The 17,006-nt window shown below is 47.9% G+C and overlaps 1 protein-coding gene across 1 annotated transcript in view; it reads right to left on the bottom strand.

Annotated features, from left to right (window-relative positions):
- Window positions 1-821: 821 nt before the first annotated feature.
- The window catches only part of kiaa1549la (KIAA1549-like a), a 24,312-nt gene continuing 8,127 nt past the window's right edge, over window positions 822-17,006 (bottom strand). Inside the window, exons 12-22 of the mRNA XM_062548384.1 lie at window positions 15,239-15,432; window positions 12,772-12,896; window positions 11,246-11,370; window positions 9,903-10,168; window positions 8,850-8,982; window positions 5,742-6,212; window positions 5,239-5,336; window positions 4,644-4,786; window positions 4,273-4,430; window positions 3,814-3,888; window positions 822-3,314 (exon numbers count right to left, since the gene is read on the bottom strand). Of these exons, the coding sequence (XP_062404368.1) occupies window positions 3,859-3,888; window positions 4,273-4,430; window positions 4,644-4,786; window positions 5,239-5,336; window positions 5,742-6,212; window positions 8,850-8,982; window positions 9,903-10,168; window positions 11,246-11,370; window positions 12,772-12,896; window positions 15,239-15,432 (1,743 nt within the window). The 3' untranslated portion in view covers window positions 822-3,314; window positions 3,814-3,858. The remainder of the gene's footprint in view (window positions 3,315-3,813; window positions 3,889-4,272; window positions 4,431-4,643; window positions 4,787-5,238; window positions 5,337-5,741; window positions 6,213-8,849; window positions 8,983-9,902; window positions 10,169-11,245; window positions 11,371-12,771; window positions 12,897-15,238; window positions 15,433-17,006) is intronic.

Genomic DNA, 17,006 nt, shown 5'->3' on the forward strand with positions numbered 1-17,006 from the left:
TCAATCTGTACTCATCCATTTAATGGCTGGGTTAAATGGTTTGCTGGGTGGTTCGCAGAGGATGTCAGGCAACAGACACAGATGGAAGCTACTCAGGTTTTTGCGTAACGGGAGTCAGGCAGCCCGGAAAAGGTGCTGAGGGACTCATTTAGCGTGCACCATTTAGCTGACCTCATCTGGCCTGGCGTTGTGTGCTGTTGTCAAAAAAAGGAGCAGCAAAGAATCAGTGCGCGCCATAATGTGTGAGAGATCTCTGTGTGTGTTACAGTGGGCTATTGGGACTGCAGAGTGTTTCTATATTTAAACAGATTTAAGTCAGCCCATTATCACGTGGCTACTGTATAGTCATTTAAAGCACACGCTCACCTGGGAGCAGGCAATAAAGCTTTCACATCGTGGATGAAATCCTTCTCATTCAGGTATCAGATACAAGATTTATAACAAAATGTGTTCATTAGCTACATTGTAACTGTGTTATCTTGTGGATCACAGAGTAAAATCCATTAGCCTAGCCTATCACTTTGGTAGTGTGGTGCAGATGCTGAATCATTGGGTTAAAAAATACATTTCCCTTCAGGCAGAAATAAGCAATATTTCTCTGCTCTAAACAAATAATTAGCTCATACCCCTGAGACCTCCAAATCTCTCTACCACGCCTAAAAGTTTTTTTTAGTAATTGTTCATTTATATCCATGGCAGATGCTGGAGGCAGTTGTTTCTCAGTGGACACAATATCTAAGGGAAATAGTACACTGGAGACATGCAATCTCGCCTCTGTCATCTAATAAAGAAGCACATCACATGAACAAATGTTTTCAGCATTTTTATTATTATTTTTTAAATGATCAAATTTATTATACTTTCTGTAATATTTTATTTCCATTGATGTGTAACTCAACCAAACAAAATGAGTCTCAAAACACAAATGGAGCTGACTGTAACTGGTTGTAAAATTATTGTATATTTTTTAATTTACATGTTAAAATGGACAAGTGAAAGATAGATACAGTAGAGAGAGAGAGAGAGAGAGAGAGAGAGAGAGAGAGAGAGAGAGGGAGAGAGAGAATAGCATCACAGATGATATTGAAACATAGAGACAACACAGAAATCTGTGTTGATTTGTAAATAACGTTTTCACATCTGTTAATTTTACAAGATTTGTTAGGTGAAAATATACATCTGGCAAAAGGGATTGTTAAAAGATGAATGTGTGGAAATCAAGGTTGACATCTTAGTATATACGAGTCGTGGAAATACATACATAGCATATTTCACAAGTTCTTTTTCCCCACATAAGTTCACACTAAGGTCTACTTCCTTTTTTTACACTTTGAAATAATATCCTTGTAAGATGACTGTACTGCAAATAGGCAACAAACGCTGTTAATATGCTACCTGTTTAAAAAAAAGAGGGGGGGTGGGGGGGTCAGCGAATTGTCCAATTAATTAATACAAAAATAGTCCAGGAAGGAAAAAAGAAAGGTATTTTACAGTATAAAACTGAGTAGCAACAGTGACCATCGAAGCACCACTGCTGCATCTCTACCCAGTTACAAAAGAGATAAACTAGATTTTTTTTCTAAAAAAAAAAGCCATCCCATATACAGTACAGTACAACATATAAGATGAAGGAGAATTTCCAGTTTATACTCAATCTATCACAGATTGATGATCACAGGAATAGATTCCAAGACACTGAGCAGAATGCTTCTGGCAATGATTCCCTTTAAAAACAAAAAAACACCTATGCGGAGGGGAAACGCTCTCATCTTGAATACTGACATTTTGAAAACGAGAAGTCAACCTCCCACGGGAGAGTAGTAACACTAACAACACTTAGCTCTGGATCCCCATTTCTCTCTAGAAAGATGGGAACGTGGATTCCACATCCAAAGCTATCTTGCATACAGAGCCATGGCATGAAACATTCTCAGAGAGCATGCATCCAAAAAACCATTCGTTCTTGAAAGAACACATGCCCAAAAAAGCAGACTTTGTAACACAGTATTCACCCTTATGGAAAACACTTTCCTCATTGCACATAACACTGGAACTGGTCTGTATCCTGACTTAAAAGGCCCTCTCGTTGGCATTAAATTTCCCTTTTTATTCTAAACACAAATTGTCTATTTAACATTTGCATGGGTCGTCGTAAAAGCTATGCAATAAATTCAAGTTTTAATCATAACGACTTTGAAACGTGATATCTCATATATTGCTGGTATACGGTAAAGATTTAAGTTCAGTCTCAGAGGGTTGTTTTTCTAAAACACCATCCCACAGGCTCTGAAATGAGTAATCTACATTTTGGTACCTTTGAGATATAAGGCAGAATGTTGAAAACAAAAGCTTCACCCGCCTGTGGCGAATGAGCAGGTGTACACAAAAGCACATTAGTTAATATCAGCCCTCGTCTGAAAAGAAAACATCTCAACCCCTCCAAACACACACCCCTACCCCCGTTTCTTGTTAAACATGAACAAAGGTCTGTATCTCAAAGACAGCCAAATCACAATGGTGCAGGGCACAATCCCACTGGCGCAGTTTATGAAACAAAACGAGACAATAGGATATTTCTTCAGCAGAAGACAAAATGGAGATGTTAACATCACAAGTGGCTGAGAGAGGTTATGAGGATGTTATTAGCATGTTAGCAACATTCTCTTCAGATCAAGGAACCTTATTACTCAGACACCATGTTTTTTTTTTTCTTGTTCCAAATACAGTGCACACAAGTATCACCTGCAGTAAGCCTGTAATATTTACCTTTGCATCAAGAAATTGCAATGCATGAGAGCAAATAACAATAAAGTACTTACACTTAGAGTACCAACACTTAGAAACTAAGAAGGTTAAAGGACAAAAGTAAAAATAAATCACTGGAAAAAAAATACACTTGTTTCTATCAATTATTCAAAGATTCAGAGAATCAAGAAAACATACAAATTAAAAAAGGGAGAAAAAGCAAATCAAGAATAAAAGAAAACACAGTTTGGCCTGCACGAGCAGCCGTAACGGGTTGCCCAGGCAGAGGCTGGGACATGGCTTCGTCTGTGTGTTCTACAAGGCTCTGCTGGGCAGGGCAGGTGAGGCGCCGAGGGCAGAGAGGAGGGCTGGGGCCCCACAGGGGCGCGGAACCAAACCAGGCCAGGGAGAGAGGGAAAGAGAGAGACAGAGGGGGAGAGAGAGAAAGGGTGGGGGAGAGAGAGACAGAGAGAGAGAGAGAATTGAATTGAATTGAGAGAGAGAGAGAGAGAGAGAGCAGTAAAACTGTTCTGGGGCTCCGTGAGGCCTTGTAGTGTACTGTACAAACCCTGAAAACAAACAGAAAATCACAGTTACCACTACAGTATATTGCACTGAATGATTGACAGATATATGAGCTGGTCCACATAAAGAAACTGAAGTTCTGGTGGCTTTTTATTTGTTCTGACTGGAAGAAAGTTAAACTACTTTACTGCTGAATTAAACTTAATAATTTTTTTGGTAGCAAGCCCAGCTTTCAGCAAATACCCTGACGAACACAGATGAGATGAGACAGCAGAAAGTTAACAGTAGTAAGAGACTGTTAACGCATATTTACTGAGCCTTTAGACTGGTGCAATGAGACAGCAGACAGCATAACATTATCTTACTCTTGAGATCAAATTAGACAGACTACATTTCACAGCCTCTCTCCTCAAAGGACTTCAGGTTTAGAAGACAGAAACAGAGGTGCTGTCTTAGAGCAGCTAATAAACAAACCTCAAACGCGTGTCGTGCTGGAGTGGAAGGCTATGCTAATACACTCATTAAAGTCAGGTTATCACCCACCCAGGTGTCTTGTTATGTCCTCTCTGTGCTAGCGATCGGCACGCTTCAGCAGATGGTCTCCAAGTGACACTGGTTCTGAGAATAGAAGAGAGGACACAGAGACCGTCTCAGATCAGCAGGCGTAAACAGACACAGGCTTTGAAGGCGCTCCAAGGCGAGCGAAGAAAGAAGCCGTCTCGAGGCCTAACACTGGATGGACCTACTGCAGAGCGAGTATCCAGGCTGCATCTCATGTTTAGGGAACGCAAAGGAGCGCATGGTGGCTGAACAAATTGAACATGGTGGGGGAGCAGCATCTCTGAAAGGTCATAAAGAGACTAGGCCTCCTTAACGAGGGAAGCTAGAGGGAGAATATGTGCTCTCCTCACATGATAGAAAAGAAGAAAGGACATGGGGGGCGATCGAGAAAACGGAGAGCGACGCGCAGTGACTAAGGGAGCTATAGGGAGAGACACACACCTTCACGGTGTCGTTCCACTGGTGAGGGAGATCCTCGGGCTCCGGGGGATAGGACATCCAGGAGGGGCTTCGGTAAGATGACGATGGAGGGACAACGAAGTAGTCGGAGTATCCGGGCCGGTTGGCAGATATGGCGTAGACTGCTGTCATTGGGTTTCCTGTTTTTAAACACACAGGGCGTCATTTTGGTGCTTCAACACAAGCTGGTATACACATTTCTATTCAGCATTACAGGTTGCCATCAGTGTGTAACTTCAATATTTCATTTAGGGTATTTCAGCCTTTGAATTCTAATCTAGGAGAAGTCATTATTCTCGGGATGTTATTATCATCATATACGCAGTGAAAGGCACTCATACGATTGCTGTGACCTGAGTAGCTTGTCAAGGACTGGTCCACAGTGACAGCAGGGAAGGGTGCTCTGTTCAGTGGCAGGTAGGGGGCGCCGTTGTGCTGACTCGGCAGGTCCGACGCCTCAGTCACTCTGGGCTTCAGGCTGACGTCGGGAGTGGAGCTGCAGCAGAGAGGAGAGAGGCAGACCACAGGAGGCAGAGACGTCAGTCACCGCTGCCACCACTAGAGGGCAGACACGGTACACACATGTGCACACACACACGCACACACACACCGCTACGCAGCTGGGTCCTGACTGCAGAGCTGCAGCGGGAGAATAACACCTAGACGCTGCCAGCATTATTGACACCGCTGCGTTGCACCACTGCTGGGTTCAAAAAACATCACCCCGGCCTTGCAGCTTTAAGAATAGCATGGAGGCAATTAATATATAATGCAGACATGCATAGCTCTAATGTGGGAGGACATGAGAGAGGGGGAAATTTAGTGTGTGGTTTTTCCAACAGAGTGTGCAAGAGAGGAAGACCAGAGACAGAGAGAGAGAGAGAGGGGGAAACAGAGGAGCGGGAGAATGAGAGAGAGAGAGAGAGAGGGAGAAGAAGAGAGCCATACCGCCTCAGGGAGGTTCCAGGAGGGGGCCCAGGCCTGGCGGGGATTAGAGGGGGTGGCGAGCCCAAACCCATGTCAGGAAGCTGGGTGAACCTGAAGCCCTGCTCCGCCGATTCCCGACAAACAGACCGTACAGAAAAAACACAAACAACATGGTGCTCAGCCTGACCGCCAGAGAGATGGAGAGCACAGCTCCAAACATCCCCAGAGGCTATATGTGTACTTCATCCTGCTCTACCCAATTGTAAGGCAATAATGGTTTACGTTTAGTATACGTTTAGTATACGTTTAGAATACGTTTACAATAGTATGATTTCTAATGAATCCCATGCATAGTAAAAATAACAGCCATGACTACAGGTCAGCAGCAGTTCACCCATTCCCAGAGGGGTGGTGACAGTGACCGTGGCTGTGAATTAGCTCACTGCTAAATCTGGCATCTCATCATTTCTGCACACTGAAGCCCTATAGTGAAGTGGAGAAGACGTCACAGTAAAGATTCTCACTGGTTTGGGCAGGCTACATTGGTGCATGTCCGGCTCGAAGGATGAGCCCCTCTGCAGGGCGGCCACCGGGTGGTTCATGGTGCCCGGGGCGCTGGTCACTCCGTCCGAGTAAGGGCTGGTGTGGTGGTGGGCGGCGTAGGAGCTGTGCTGGCCGTGGTGGTGGTGGTGGTGGTGATGGGGGTGCCCGTTGGCGGTCACCCCGACGGCGGCCGAAGCGCCGCCACCGGACGAGGAGGCCACCGCGGCCGAGGGCTCGGCGGGCGCCAGGCCGAAGGCGCTGTCCAGGAGCAGGTGCATCTGCTGGCGCACCTCGTCGATGGAGGGCTGCGAGCTCAGCGTGGACGAGTCCGAGTGGCCCTTCCCTCCGACGCCCACGCTCACGGGCATGACGCCCCCGACCACGCCGCCGCCGAAGCCCAGCGAGCTCATCAGCCGGTCCACGTCGGTCTCCTCGAAGGGCTCGGGCTCACCCTGACACACACACACACACACACACACACAGTCATACACACCAGTGCGTACTCACGCCTCTTGAGGCTCAACATGGCTACCGTAAACGCAGACTGCAGCCGTAGCACACTCAGACGCTAACACGCATGCATGCTTGAGCATACTTATTTATTTATAGGTCCCATCAATTATATGTATATTTTTAATTATACATTCAAGCACACACACGCATGCACGCACAGACACAGATGCGCGCACACACACACACACACACAAATCCCGCCAGGGCCGGTACCCACACTCACACACAAACATATACACACACCTCACGTGTAGCCAGTTTGCAGTCTAAAAGCTCAGCACATTTGGGACTGTTAAACAGTATCGAGTTTCCAATCTAAATGTCTGAAAAGGCCGTAATTACATTCCTATTCATTGTGATGCAGCGAGGTGCTGCATTGAGCTTAGAGGGGAGAGGGAGCGGGAGAGGGAAGAGGGGAGAAGGTAGAGAGAAGAGGGGAGAGAGAGATGGGAGAGGGGAGCAGGGGAGAGAGAGAGGGGAGAGGGAAGAGGAGAGAGAGAGATGGGAGTGAGAGAGGGGAGCGAGAGAGTGAAGCAAGAGGGGAGGGGAGAGAGAGAGGGGAGAGGAAAGAGGAGAGGAGAGAGATGGGACAGGACAGAGGGGAGAAAGAGGGGAAAGAGAGAGAGGGGAGAGAGAAAGGGGAGCGAGAGATGGGAGTGAGAGAGGGGAGAGAGAGAGGGGAGAGGGGACGAGCACTTTGAGTGAGGCCGCGCCACTCTGTTCTGAGCGCAGGATTTCAAAGTAGGGGGCTGTAGGTAATCTGCTTCATTTCAGCCACAGAGCTGGCTGGGCGATTAGAGGGAGAGCTTTAGTGAGCCCTATCTCTGGCTACCAGCTCGGGCACTCTGATCACGACGCCCTGCCCCGCCGTAGGGTAACGAGGCCACCGCCACTGGACAGGACTGGACCACAACACCACCGTTCTGATCTCTCCACAACTACGCAGAACGAGTCGCTGCTATTTGTTACTAACCGTGGGTCATGAGAGTCCAAACATAATCAGGACAATCATGACTGCAGCTATGGTTACCACTGGCACAAAATGGTTTCAACCATTACATAAGAGATGGCTTTTGTGTCAATAGAATAAATATACAGACTGTGACACAGCAGAGCTCTATTGCTAATGTGCTAAAGCAACACCATGGAAGTTTTGCTCTCAGGGTCCCCCTACAGCTGGGAAACAGTACTGTCTTCTACTACTGTTGTAAAATCTGTCACGGTTACACCAGTGGGGTATCTATCCTAAGAAGCAAGTTAGACATACTGTACCTAGGCTATCTAGACATATTGAGGCTGCACAAAGCCTTAACTCAGGGTATTTAGTTAAGTGGTTCTACGATAGCAGTTATGTGATTTGTAAAACTAGGCTTTCAGCTCAGATCTGTGCGCGTTGTAAGTATTGGGATGATGTTGGGCAATCATGAAACGTGGAGGTGCAAATGACTGCCTATATTAAAAAACAATTACCTCCGCATTAATGAGCGATAGCGTAGTCTAGGGTGGTCACTGGTCATTTTTAGTGTCTAGCTTATAACATCAAAAAAAAATCGACGGTCATCAGATATTGTAGGCTGTGGTATTCACGTCCATTGTAGTGGCATATTGGCATGCCCAGTTGCCCACAATGTTTGGAGAGGCAGAGCTCCACCAGTAAGATATACAGTATGACAGAATCTTACACATGAGATAACTTTGTTTTTCAAGATAATTTAACATTTTTGTTGGCTTTGTCATAAAACACTAGTCCAACATCAGGCTGTACAAAGTTTACACTTGTACCATAACACTTTCCGTTTCGTTGCTGCTTCGGCCATCAACATACACACGGTATATCAGCCACCAAACAAACGCTAGTTTGGCCTCTTACTGAATTTGAGGAAGTAGGGGATGGTGGGGGAAGTGAGGTATGCCATAAAGCAGTCAAATTTTGTAGTTCTTTTTGTGCTCGGGTTACTACCTGAAACCCAAAGTTCCGTAGTGCCAGTAAAAGCGATACAGATACTGTCAGGCTACAGACACGTCATTCAACCTATTGTAAATCGATGTACCATCACAAGGGTCTTGGAAATATATTATGAAAGTTGAAAAACTACATGGTGTTGCTTTAACTGGCTATGACAATTGACAACTGACAACATTGGTCAAGGACATGTCCATGCCTGCAGTACCATTGTGTTTTACTACAATGTCTCCATGTGGGTTTTGCACAAGTCATCTCAAGGCAACAGCATTAACAATGTCTTCCATAAATATACCCATTCACTCACATAGGTTGCACTTCATCACCAATATCTCTCTCACCATAATCTACACTGCAAGCATTGAATAAGACAGGAGAGAAGACAGGAAAGAAGCAAACTCAAAGAGAACATCTGTTCTACTGTGAATGGAAAAATCCATCAAGGAGAATTTGAGTCTGTCTGAGAACATTTTGTCCTGTTATCTGTCTGTCCAACTGGATAACTGCAGCGCTATGTCCAGCAGAGAGAGAGAGAGAGAGAGAGAAAGAGAGAGAGAGAAAGAGAGAGAGAGAGCAGTAAATCTGTCATGTGGGAGATAAAGGAGGCACTCACGTCATAGCCACTGTTGCGAATGCCCCTCCTGGACCTCTCCCTCATCACCAGCAGGTCCATCTCCGTCTCCACTGGACTCACACTGTTCAGAGACTGCCTGCTCCAGTAGGACGGGTCCCTGGTGTGGGAGTCACTGGAGAGATATTCACACGTCGTCATGTTATGTTATTAATAATATTAATAATATTCATGTTAATATTATTATTATTCAACAAATAAAAAATAAAAATGCACACCCTTTGAGGTGCTGGCACGGGACGTAACGAATAGAAAAAGATCATGTTGCCACACACTCAGCCTCAAACACATTTATTGACACCAATAACATTGTTATTATTAACACAAACACTTTAAAAAAATATCGTCATTGTTGTCATGTTATGTCATCCAAACGTTCTCCTCACGACAGCTGCACATTACATTGGACGTTTCTAAGGAGGGTAAATATAGCCGCACGAAAACATCTTTTGTATAGAATAAATAGACCTGGAGTGGGGCGACAGAGAATGGCCCACATTCAGCAGAGCAATTTTCAAATGAACACAAAATTGGCCTTCACCACCTTGACAGAAGCACCATTTATAACTCGCTGAGGTTCAGGTGTTGAAAGAAAAGATCCTCCAATGTTTTTTTGTTTCACACACACACACACACACACACACGCACACACAGACACACACACACACACGCACACACACACACACACACACACACACACACACACACACACACACACACACACACACACACACACACACATACAGACACACACACACACACACACACACACACACACACACACACACAGACACGCACAGACACGCACACACACAAGCATACACACACACACACACTGTCTAGACTTCAGTGCTCTGCCTTGCTAGCTCTTTCAGCTGTAGACACTGACACAAAACACCACTGGGGACTATTACTTCTTGAGCCAGTTTCAGGCCTTGACAGATAAAGCGCAGCAGCCAATCTTCCTCCCTCCGAAAAGGGAATCTGACAGCCCTTTGGCCGCACCGTCCCTCCTTCCCCCCCCTTGGCACGCACCTCCGGCGGTATTTCATGTAGGTGGACGGGTTCCGCTCGTCGGCGGGGCCCAGCGCGTCCTCCAGGTCCAGGGGCCCGTTGTCTCGTCTCAGGCGGTCCCGGTCGCGGTCCCGGTCCCGGTCGCGGTGGTTGTAGGCGTGCCCGCTGCCTCCGCTGCTGCTGCTGGTGCTGACGCCGGCCTCGCTGTAGCCTTTCCGCTTGGCCTTGAGCCGCAGCTTGTTGCGGTAGTGCTCGATGTCCGACTTCTGCTTCAGGCCCATGTTCGCCTGAGGGAGCCGAGCAGAAGGAGGCAATGAGGTGTCAGACTGGGCTGAAGTACAGCAGCATCTTCTGTGTGTGTGTGTGGGTGGGAGAGTGTGATGCTAGTGCCTGTTTGTGTGTGTGCGCATGTTGTGTGTCGTGTGTGTGTGTGCATGTGTGTGTGTGTGTTTGCATGTGTGTGTGTGTGTGTGTGTGTGGGTATGTTTGTATGTATGTATGTATGCATGCATGCATGTATGTATTTATGTAAGTAATGCATTGATGTTTCTGGGAGAGAGGCCTGTATGTTTCTGGGAGAGAGTGAGTGGGTAGGAGAGTGTGTGTGTGTGTGTGAGTGTGTGTCAGTCTGTGTGCGTGTGTGTGCATATGTGTGTGTGTGTGTGTGTGTGTGTGTGTGTGTGTGTGTGTGTGTGTGTGTGTGTGTGTGCGTGTGCGTGCTTACGTGTGTGTGTGTGTGTGTGTGTGTGTGTGCATGCTTGTGTGTGTGTGTGTGTGTGTGCGTGCTTGTGTGTGTGTGTGTGTGTGTGTGTGTGTGTGTGTGTGTGTGTGTGTGTGTGTGTGTGTGTGTGTGTGTGTGCATCTTGTGCCTAGGACCTGGGGATACTGGGCTACAGACAGAAGCAGCTGGCGCTTGACTATCAGAGAGGCAGCTTTGATGACAACAGCACACATCAAAGTGCTGCACACAAAAAAGGAAAAAGTAAATGTAAAATAGATGTTTCCTAATCCCTTTCCCCTGGCTTCTCTATCCACCAGTGATCCTGCCTCCATGTCTTTCTTCTCCATAAAATCTCTGCATGCACAAATACAGTCACCATACAGTAAAGCTATGTTGGAGAGACTGTTTTTATCTGTCTGTAACGGTGAGCTTTTCTCCTCTCTTGCAGAGTTTGTATCTCTGAGGCATCTAAGACAGGCAGGGTTGATGCTGCTCGCTGCTGCTACTGTCTTGGCTTTCTGGTCAGGTATAAATAAACCAACTTTTTTTTCCCTTCCCTTCTCAGCTACTTCCTTTTTTGAATGCACTTTTCGACGAGGCCATCTCAGTCTCCATGGTGATAAGAGGAGCACTTCAGACTCACCTCGCCGTTGAGCATGACCGAGTCTTGGCTGTGATTGGACGAGGCCGGATAGGAGTAGGTGGGCGGGGCGGCCATGGGTTTGATGGAGATGAGTCGGAGTGAGCCGGTCAGAGAGTCGTAGTGCTCTGCGGACGAGAGAGAGAGCACTGCCCATCAGAGACAGAGAGAATATGCTCAGTCAAAGAGAGAGAGAGAGAGAGGGAGAGAGAGAAAGGCAGAGAGAGACAGAGAGAAGGTGAGAGAGGCAGAGAGAGCGGGTGAGAGAAAGAGGGGAAAAGAGTATTCTCAGTCAAAGAGAGAAAGAGTGAGAGAGAGAGAGGGAAAGAGAGCATCCTCAGTCAGACAGAAAGAAAGAGATACAGAGAGAAAGAGGGAGAGGGGGAAATAGAGAGAGAGAGGGGCAGTGAGAGATAGAGGGGAAGCAAGAGAGAGACAAAGAAGGAGAGAGAGAAAGAAAAAAGACAGAGAGAGAGAGAGAGAGAGAGAGAGAGAGAGAGAGAGAGAGACACAGAGAGAGAGAGAGAGAGAGAGAGAGAGAGAGAGAGAGACAGAGAGAGAGAGAGAGAGAGAGAGAGAGACAGAGAGAGAGAGAGAGAGACAGAGAGGGGGGGGGGTCCTCAGAGCGAAGACCCACATTACAGCTCAGAGGGCCCAGAGAGTACCAAGCAAACTTTAGTCCCTTAAAGACTCTCACACTGTACTGTCAAATCAATATTTAATTACAGTAATCCCTTCAGCTGAATACAACTCTCAGCTCAGCCTTAAATGATAAATGTAGCTTTGCAGCTTCCTCTGTGTGTGTGTGTGTGTGTGTGTGTGTAGTTGGTTCGGTGTGCATGTGTGTGTGTGTGTGTGTGTGTGTGTGTGTATGTGTGTGTGTGTGTCTCTCTGTATAAGTGTGCGTTTTCCTCGGTGCTGATGGTGCGTTGCTTGTTGAGCGTTGCGTTTCCTATTTTTACCAAAGCTCACAGCCAGGGCAGGCCAAGTGTTGCTTCAGGGCTGCAGGTGAGAACAAACGTCTCTCACTTCACACGCCGCTAAGACAAGAGACCCTTCTCCGGCTCTTACATCACCTGAGAGAGCAGACAGGCAGGTGTATTCCTCCAAAAACCTGTCTCACCTGAACCGAGGCGTGTGAAGATATGGTGTGAGAATGGGAGATGGGTGCTTTTTGGGGGTGAGTCAGTGCACTTGTGTTATGAAAGACAATTCAGTGCATATACATCGAGAGCGTGTTTGCTCAATGGTGTTTTTTTGCCCCCAACGGCACCTTCCAGGCAGCACAGCCTAAAAGGCACTACCTTTACCCTATTCCTAACCCTAAGCCCCTCAACCCTCATCCTACCCCTAAACTGAGGGGAGTAGTGCCTCGAAGGCAGCGCTGCCTGGAAGGCACCATTGAGGGCATATAATACCAAAGACAGAGGCTCGTGTTTATTCATTTATGGCTGGGTGTGAGCTTGAGGGTTTGAGAGCTGGTGGGGAGTGGACTGCCACTGGGGCAGTTGGGGTCAGCCTTTCCTCACCGGTCCTTGTGTGCGCGTCCACCTTGCTGCCCTTTGATGCCGCAGCCCTCCTCGCCGACGAGCTCCTGCCCGTGTTCAGCTTCCCTGACTCGTTGCTGGAGACGGAGCCGTTCTCGCTTGGCAACCTGCAGTGGGTAACCATGGCAACAGATACAGTGGTGAAAAAGCTTGTTTTTTCCCCTTGCATTATCATGTGGATTGCTGGGCTTAACAGACGCTTGTGGAAATGCACCCCCCTCCCCCCCCATCCCCATGCTAACTGGCTAGCGGCGTGGTGCGGCGCGTGACACTAACACCTCCACAGGTGCAGCTAACGCCCCCCCTCCCCCCCACACACACACACACGCACACACACGCACAGGCACACACACACCTAACAAGGTAGCCCCAAGCAGGGAGAGCAGATGCTAAAGTGGCACCACTGGCACTGTCCCAGGGACAAAGTGGCAGTGCCAAGGCAAAACACCTCGCAGGTTTTCAGCCCTCTGCTCCCCTTAAATGAGACCAGAAGAGAGTCTGCCTACCACCACAGCATGCTAAAAAAAACTAGGCTACTGAGTTTTAAACAACAGCCTGATTTCAAATGCAGAAATACTCCTACGCTTTGAGACCACCCTCTACCACACATCAGAGATTACCATTTGTTAATTGCCAGTATTGGTGGTGGGTACAAATGAACCCCTGTATACACCCCCCCCCCCCCTAAAACACACACACAAACACACACACACACACACACACACACACACACCCTCCTCCTCCTCTTCAGCTCCTAGTCCAGCTCTGGTTCTCCTATCTGAGGCATTGGCATGGCTGTGGACTGTGGAGCCCCTGGGCAGTATCTTAAAGCCTAACCCGGGCAGACAGGAGGGCACCGCTCCACATCCTCTCTGAGGCCCGCGGGCGGCCTGAATCATACATGACTTGGACGCTGCTGGCAGCCTCAAATACTCTCGCCACGCCAAGCCGCCTGCTTTGTTTTTCCCCTCTTTGTTTGCATATGTATGTGTGTGTGTGTGTGTGTATTTATGTGTGTGTGTGTGTGTGTGTGTGTGTGTGTGTGTGTGTCGGCACGTGTGTTTGTGAGGTGGTGTTTATGTTTGCATGCCTGTGTTTGTGTGTGAATGTGTACATGCATGGGCACATGTGCATTAGTGTCTGTGTGTGTGTGTGTGTGTGTGTGTGTGTGTGTGTGTGTGTGTGTGTGTGTGTGTGTGTGTGTGTGTGTGTATGTGTGCGTGTGTGTCGGCACGTGTGTTTGTGAGGTGGTGTTTATGTTGGCATGCCTGTGTTTGTGTGTGAATGTGTACGTGCATGGGCACATGTGCATTAGTGTCTGTCTGCATGCGCATTATTTGTGCTCCTTTCCCTGCTCTTGTTTTTATTTTTTCACCGGCTGCTCTTAAAGCCATTTACCACTGTTGATCTTCTGAAGCAATTACGCTTCCCTCGCTCTAATCGTTCCGCTCCCGAGCAGAGCGTGACACGGCAGCAGAGACAAGCGCTGGCATTGGCAGGCAGGCGGTGGCAGCCGCAGCAGCAGTATCAGCAGCGGTGGTGGTGGCAGCAGTGGCAGTATCAGCCGCGACGCCGTGCATTTGTATTCCTGGTGATCGCAGTGAGCGCTCCCCGAGCGAGCAAGCGAGCGAGCGAGCGCGAGCGGGCGACTGTGAGCGAGACTCCGCTCCGACTCCGCCAGTGGCTTGCTGCAATAACTTCAGGGATCACTGATCACCGCGGCAGACTGTCATCGCGCCAGCAACGTGCCCCGGCGATATCAATATGACATGACGACGGGCCGAGGATGTGTCGCAGCAGCAGAGCTCTGATTGACCTTGAGCTGCCGGGCGCTACCGGCACTCTCTCTCTTTCTTTCTTTCTCTCTCTCTCTCTTTCTCTTTCTCTCTTGTTTCTGTCTCTGCCTCTCCTTCCCTGATGCCAGGGGCCACTGAGAGAGAGCCGGGCGCAGTTTATTGCTTGATACATTTCCCTCCGAGCGTGATTTGCATTTTTACGCATTTCGAATTCAAAGAGAAAGAGGAGGAAGAACTGGAGGAAAAAAAAGACCTTGGGAGGTTTTATTTATGCTGCAGAGCGTGAAGGAAATAATTTAGTTACACGGCAATGAGGAAGCCTTAAAATCTCTGTGTGTGTGTGAGTGTGTATCTGAGTTATTGTTAATGAGCACGTGTGTGCGGATACACACTTTGGAGAAAATAAATATATATATATATATATAATGCTGCTGGTGCTGAATGTACTAAGCCTTTGAATGGTTTATCTCTAGATATGAGAGCGATCTGTGTAGGTGGGCAAATGTGCTTAGGTTTTTTTCTCCATTTTTTATTTTAATTCGAAGAACAGTGCAAGCTTCTCGGCAATGATAGCGCCTGCTGCAGCTGCTGCTGCTGCTGCTTTCGTATTCCGTGCGCGAGTGTGTGTGTGTGTGTGTGTTTGTGCCGCTCACCTCCTCTGCATCTCGGTGGACTGCGGTCTCTTGGAGGCCGTGCCGACGTCCGAGTGCCCCGCCCTGTCCTGCGCGGCCAGGGGCGCGTCCCGCACGGGCAGCGACAGCACCAGCGTCTCCTTGGTGACGGAGACGGACGCCTCCTCGCCCGGGCGGCCCATGTGCTTCTTGGCGTAGTCGAAGCCCTGCACCGGCTGCGAGTCGACACACACACACACACACACACACACAGACGGAGGAGGAGTCAGCCCAGGACACAGGGAGTGAGAGCAACTTGATGATGGCGTAGGGGGTGGGGGGGGGGAGTGTGTGTGTGTGTGTGAGTGTGTGTGTGTGTGGGGGGTGGATTTCATATCCATCAGTAGCAGCCAGTCAAGGGTCTCTACACTGACTTATTCATGCCCCTCTGGTCTGTTCAAGCACTCCACATTTCACACGCTATATAGAGTATAGAGTTAGACTCCACATTGAAACGTATATGAGGCACACATTCACATTTAGCACCAAAAGTGTTAAATAATGGATCGGGGGCGGGTTATTTCCTGCCGCTTGCACACAGCGCGCATCTTGATCGTTGTTGCTCTTCTTTTTCTCGTTCTGTTTAGTGAATGCGTGATAGATTACACTGAACAACGACGTAAATAAGGGAAGAGATGCACATTGCATGCAGGAGTGCTCCAACAGTCAAGCCCACTCAAGCGAAGCCTCACTGTGTGCTGCGTAAAAAAAAAAAAAAATAAATAAAAAAAACACCACCACACAATCGGCTGCAGGAATCAATAACGCGGTCGCCACTCGCTCACCTCGGTGAGAGTAATGTTCCCCTATATTTAGCCCGACTGGAGTAACGGACAGGCCAGGGACACGACGTGACGGCCCCACTCCACCGGGCTCCATTAGCGGGCTCTGAGCCGGCAGAAGCCGGGGCGTGGACCCGGCCGTCGTCTGACCTTGACGTCGCCGAGAGAGAACGAGAGAGCCGTGCTGGACTCAGGGCCCCGCCCAAGTCGGGAACTCAGAGGAGACGCTCGGTTACGTAACGCCATTTCAAAATGTAGGCTATCACACGCCGTACCTGCAGCGGTGAGGTCACTGTGGGCAGTTAATTTGAGCTCCAGGAAGGTCCATATTAGGTCCCAATTATGACCAGAATCCGACTTGAGTAATTGGAGGATGGTTGAGCAGCGTCCGCTGGGAGGAGGGCAAATGAAGTGGCCCTGACTGTAACTCCGTAAAGCACAACTACAGCATGTGAGGGATATGAATGTGTGTTTTTCATCATAGCACGGACAGAACAAAAGGAGGTACCTGGCAAACAAACCAATCGACAAGGCAATCAATAGAGCACACACAAACAAAGCCAACCTGACGTGACACATTGATTTGAAGCTTTTGTGGTCTTAATGTGACTGTTTAGTAGTAGGTATATGGAGTTCATTAAGTCCACCCCCAATGAAGGTTTATCTGTTGTATAACATTTTTACATAACATTTTTATATTACCATAAGTGTTTGACAAATACCAATACTAACAATGCAGATGTGTAACAACAAGCTGATACTCTGCAAATACATAATCCAACCGCTAATAGTGGCCTTACTTTAGGACAAGTATTTATGTGCAAGCTGTATGCTTACAATTCTGCTTTGCGTAAAATATAACTGCTTACATGATGGTGGGCTAAAATACAGTAAAAAGCGTGGTTGTTCCATCAAGTTAAAAGTGTTAAAAATGTTTAAGTGTTTAAGTAAAAGAAGGACCTTGAAGG

This window comes from Sardina pilchardus, chromosome 10 (assembly GCF_963854185.1).
Source record: "Sardina pilchardus chromosome 10, fSarPil1.1, whole genome shotgun sequence".
Taxonomy (NCBI): Eukaryota; Metazoa; Chordata; class Actinopteri; order Clupeiformes; family Clupeidae; genus Sardina; species Sardina pilchardus.